Genomic DNA, 4,476 nt, shown 5'->3' with positions numbered 1-4,476 from the left:
TAATACAAAAATAAAAAAGATAGGTTCACTTCACTGCCCTTTGGACAAGAAAATAACATTCTAAGATTGACTTGGAAGTGTTAATGTCTGGTTTCCCATTGTAAATTACAAAAAGCAACAACGCCCATGTAGGATGAATACAAGGTAAGAGATGTCATCTCTTAGGCATAGTCAATCATGTCCAAGCTCCTCTACCCCCTTTTACTTCCTCTCCTTCTCTAGCATCATCCAACAGAAAAGTAAAGTGCACTAACTAGTAGAGGTCAATATATTTTTCTTAAGGAAACCGACCCGTGTCTGAAATGTGATGAACAGATTATGGTCACTAAAGCAGTCAGAAACTAGTATTTTTGGTGGTAGGCTGAAAGGTAACACTTGTTACCCTACTCTGGTCAGCAACCCTCGTCCTGGAGAGCTACAGGGTGGGACTGACTGCTTTTGTTTCAGTCCAGCACTAACACCCTGTTTCATCTAATCCAGGTCTTGATGATTATTTCATTAGTTAGTGTTAAGGGTTTAATTGGAACCAAAGCCTGCAAAGTGCCAACAGTCTCAGGAACGGGGTTAGTGTATGTACTACGTTACAGGGTTCAACTGTCACTGTGATCACCCTGACCATTAGATCTAACCGCTCTGATGTCAGCATCTTCTCTTCTGCAGGTCTGGTCACACATGTAGCCTAACACAGAGTGCTTAGGCCTCTGGGGTGGACGTGCCTTGTTGTTAGCTGTTTATCTCCTCCCACCTGGACCTCAGGTCGGAGCTTTGACCCAGCCTCCTCTTCCTCTGATCAGGACGTTCTCTTTGGCAGTATGGGTGAGAAGCGGGGTAGTCCCTTCCAGCTGCTGAACCGCGTGCACATAGACTGCGATGGTAGTGGTGGAGGATCCAAGACCTTAGAGCCAAAAGGTCATGACACAACCAGCCTCACCAACCCAGACCTGGGCACCATGGACAGTGCTGCTGCTGCTGACAGTACACGCTTCTCTCCTGTTTCACTGGAACTGGACCCCACAGCGGTGAATAATGGATCAGACATTCCCTGCAGCCCGCAGACGGACACAAAAGACCCAGCGCTGCAGATCGACAGCCGGCCCTCTACCTGCGGCCCTAACCCTCCTCCTCTTCCTCCAGCTAGCCGGCTGCTCTCCTCCAAGCACTTCCAGAGCCCCTACATTACGAAGACTAGCATGCAGGGGGATGTCTACAACTTCTTAGAGAGACCCACTGGATTGAGATGCTTCCTCTACCACTTCTTGGTGTGAGTACCTCTTCCTTTTCACCCTCTACTGGTCACTTCAACATACCGGTAGCTAAAAGGCTAGACTGCTTCCCTAGATGACATTCTTTTGTGAATATAACATGACATATATCCTTATTAATGACATTAACATTTTTGATTTAGAAATATTCAGAATTAGTGGCTTTCAAATGTTCCCTAAAAATATATCTCCCCCAGAAATAACAGTGGATTTGGAAAATGCCATTATTAGACCAAAGGCGAGGACACCACAGTTCACCGGACACAACACAGAGTCCAAACATTTAACATTTACTGTGTTTTCCTCTGCATTTGTTGATAACGAAATCTGAAAATACTCTGGATACATTCAGTAACATGATGAGAATATTCCTGGAAAATGTGGGGTAGGTGCAACATTAAAACAAAAAATGACAAGACTTTGAGGACTAACTGGTGTCTCCAAGTGTCTCCAAATGGCCACACACCTCTCCAAAGTGTGCACAGTTCCTAAGTCATTTCAATGCACTTTTATGACTTAAAGAAGAGTCCTCAAACATAAGGTGCTTTTTTTGAGGTCTCCTAACTGTGCCGTCTAGGAACTAGATCAAGCGCACTTGTAGTTTTATTTGGAACACAAACGCCATCACAATGTGACTGTTGTTCCATTAGAAATCGCAATCTGAGTCAGATGGACATCATTTGAAAGCTTGTTCTATTGTTACAGTGGGGTAAAAAAGTATTTAGTCAGCCACCAATTGTGCAAGTTCTCCCACATAAAAAGATGAAAGAGGCCTGTACTTTTCATCATCTGACAGACAAAATGAGAAAAAAAATCCAGAAAATCACATTGTAGGATTTTTAATGAATTTAAAAATGGAAAATTATGGTGGAAAATAAGTATTTGGTCAATAACAAAGGTTTATCTCAATACTTTGTTATATACCCTTTGTTGGCAATGACAGAGGTCAAACGTTTCTGTAAGTCTTCACAAGGTTTTCACACACTGTTGCTGGTATTTTGTCCCATTCCTCCATGCAGATCTCCTCTAGAGCAGTGATGTTTTGGAGTTGTTGCTGGGCAACACGGACTTTCAACTCCCTCCAAAGATTTTCTATGCGGTTGAGATCTGGAGACTGGCTAGGCCACTCCAGGACCTTGAAATGCTTCTTACGAAGCCACTCCTTCGTTGCCCGGGCGGTGTGTTTGGGATCATTGTCATGCTGAAAGACCCAGCCACGTTTCATCTTCAATGCCCTTGCTGATGGAAGGAGGTTTTCACTCAAAATCTCACGATACATGGCCCCATTCATTCTTTCATTTACACGGATCAGTCGTCCTGGTCCCTTTGCAGAAAAACAGCCCCAAGGCGTTGTGTACTGATGGTAGGCTTTGTTACTTTGGTCCCAGCTCTCTGCATGTCATTCACTAGGTCCCCCCGTGTGGTTCTGGGATTTTTGCTCACTGTTCTTGTGATCATTTTGACCCCACGGGGTGAGATCTTGCGTGGAGCCCCAGATCGAGGGAGATTATCAGTGGTCTTGTATGTCTTCCATTTCCTAATAATTGCTCCCACAGTTGATTTCTTCAAACCAAGCTGCTTACATATGGAAGATTCAGTCTTCCCAGCCTGGTGCAGGTCTACAATTTTGTTTCTGGTGTCCTTTGACAGCTCTTTGGTCTTGGCCATAGTGGAGTTTGGAGTGTGACTGTTTGAGGTTGTGGACAGGTGTCTTTTATACTGATGATGAGTTCAAACAGGTGCCATTAATACAGGTAACGAGTGGAGGACAGAGGAGCCTCTTAAAGAAGAAGTTACAGGTCTGTGAGAGCCAGAAATCTTGCTTGTTTGTAGGTGACCAAATACTTATTTTCCACCATAATTTGCAAATAAATTAATAAAAAATCCTACAATGTGATTTTCTGGATTTTTTTTCTTCTCATTTTGTCTGTCATGGTTGAAGTGTACCTATGATGAAAATTACAGGCCTCTCTCATCTTTTTAAGTGGGAGAACTTGCACAATTGGTGGCTGACTAAATACTTTTTTGCCCCACTATATATGATATTACAGTTTTAGTCTTTTACAATGCAATTCAGCACAACTGATTATTATTTTGGTGCGCATAGAAAGTGGTCCTGAGTGCATTTAGGTGCATGTGCTTTGGCAAATGTTCTGCACAATAGACAAACACAGGCTCACTCTGTTCAGAACAACCCAGGGTATGACACCATGTCATCTTGGAACTACATAAAATACGGTGATCATAAATCAGTATATGACACAAGTTTTATAATATGGAAATGTGAAATGCGTGTTTGGCTTGCTTGTATGACATCAAAACTATTTATTATCTTTGAAAATACATCTGAAAATACATCTTAATTTACAGCATTTCTGTCACTCAGACAACAAAACATTTTCAAGAGTTGCCAAATATGTCAGGAGTGATGGGGGACAACTTCTTCCGAAGTTCAGAACAGCTGTCAGTCAAAACCCATACAGAGCTGTGAAGCGCAGAGCAGAGCATGTTACTGTACAGCCACTACGTTCCAGTTTAGGCGTTTATCAGTTCCCAAATATGCCATTTTCAACCCGTATACGGGTACGAGTGTAAATCACTACTTATAGTTATTGTAATGGCTGTAAGAAATATGTTCTGGTTCCCAGTAACTAAAGGAGAGGTTGTCTGTCACTGTGGCCTGGCTTCTCTAATTATTTCTCCATGAGACCACAGAGCAGGCAGGAGGAGGTCAACACGATCCTGTCACCCACACCTCTGTTCTTGTCCGACTGCTCTCTTTTCTTACCTACCGGTCAACAAATCAGCCCTGTATGTTCTTAACCCTGGGCACCATGGGTCTGGGAGGCTCACGGGGATATTGGTATCCATACATTTAACTCCATACTTCTTGTATTCAAAAATGTTGGCACATAAATGCACTTTAATTCAAGATTTAAAACTGAAATGATGTTTCTCTGCCTCATGGCAAAATGTGTACAATAAGCAGGATTTTTGCTTTAAAGTTGGAACAACAAAAAGCCTCTATGCCCCAAGTGTGCAAAATTAGCTTAAACTGCAACAACAACAAACAATCTAACTTTTTGCAAAATATGTCCCTTACCACAGCCTCACTCAGCCCCTAAAACCACAGCTGGTTGAGGGAATGCTAAGAGTGTGCAAAGCTGTCATCAAGGCAAAGGGTGGCTATTTGAAGAATTTCAAATATAAAATA

General features: G+C 42.6%; 1 protein-coding gene across 1 annotated transcript in view; it reads left to right on the top strand.

The window, feature by feature from the left end:
* Positions 1-667: 667 nt before the first annotated feature.
* LOC110501769 (potassium voltage-gated channel subfamily KQT member 1-like) overlaps positions 668-4,476 on the top strand; it is a 43,652-nt gene continuing 39,843 nt past the window's right edge. Inside the window, exon 1 of the mRNA XM_021579553.2 lies at positions 668-1,261. Coding sequence (XP_021435228.2) covers positions 813-1,261 — 449 coding nt within the window. The 5' untranslated portion in view covers positions 668-812. The remainder of the gene's footprint in view (positions 1,262-4,476) is intronic.

The sequence above is a fragment of the Oncorhynchus mykiss genome, chromosome 2 (genome assembly GCF_013265735.2).
Source record: "Oncorhynchus mykiss isolate Arlee chromosome 2, USDA_OmykA_1.1, whole genome shotgun sequence".
Classification (NCBI taxonomy): Eukaryota; Metazoa; Chordata; class Actinopteri; order Salmoniformes; family Salmonidae; genus Oncorhynchus; species Oncorhynchus mykiss.
This window is presented reverse-complemented; position numbering and strand designations above follow the sequence as displayed.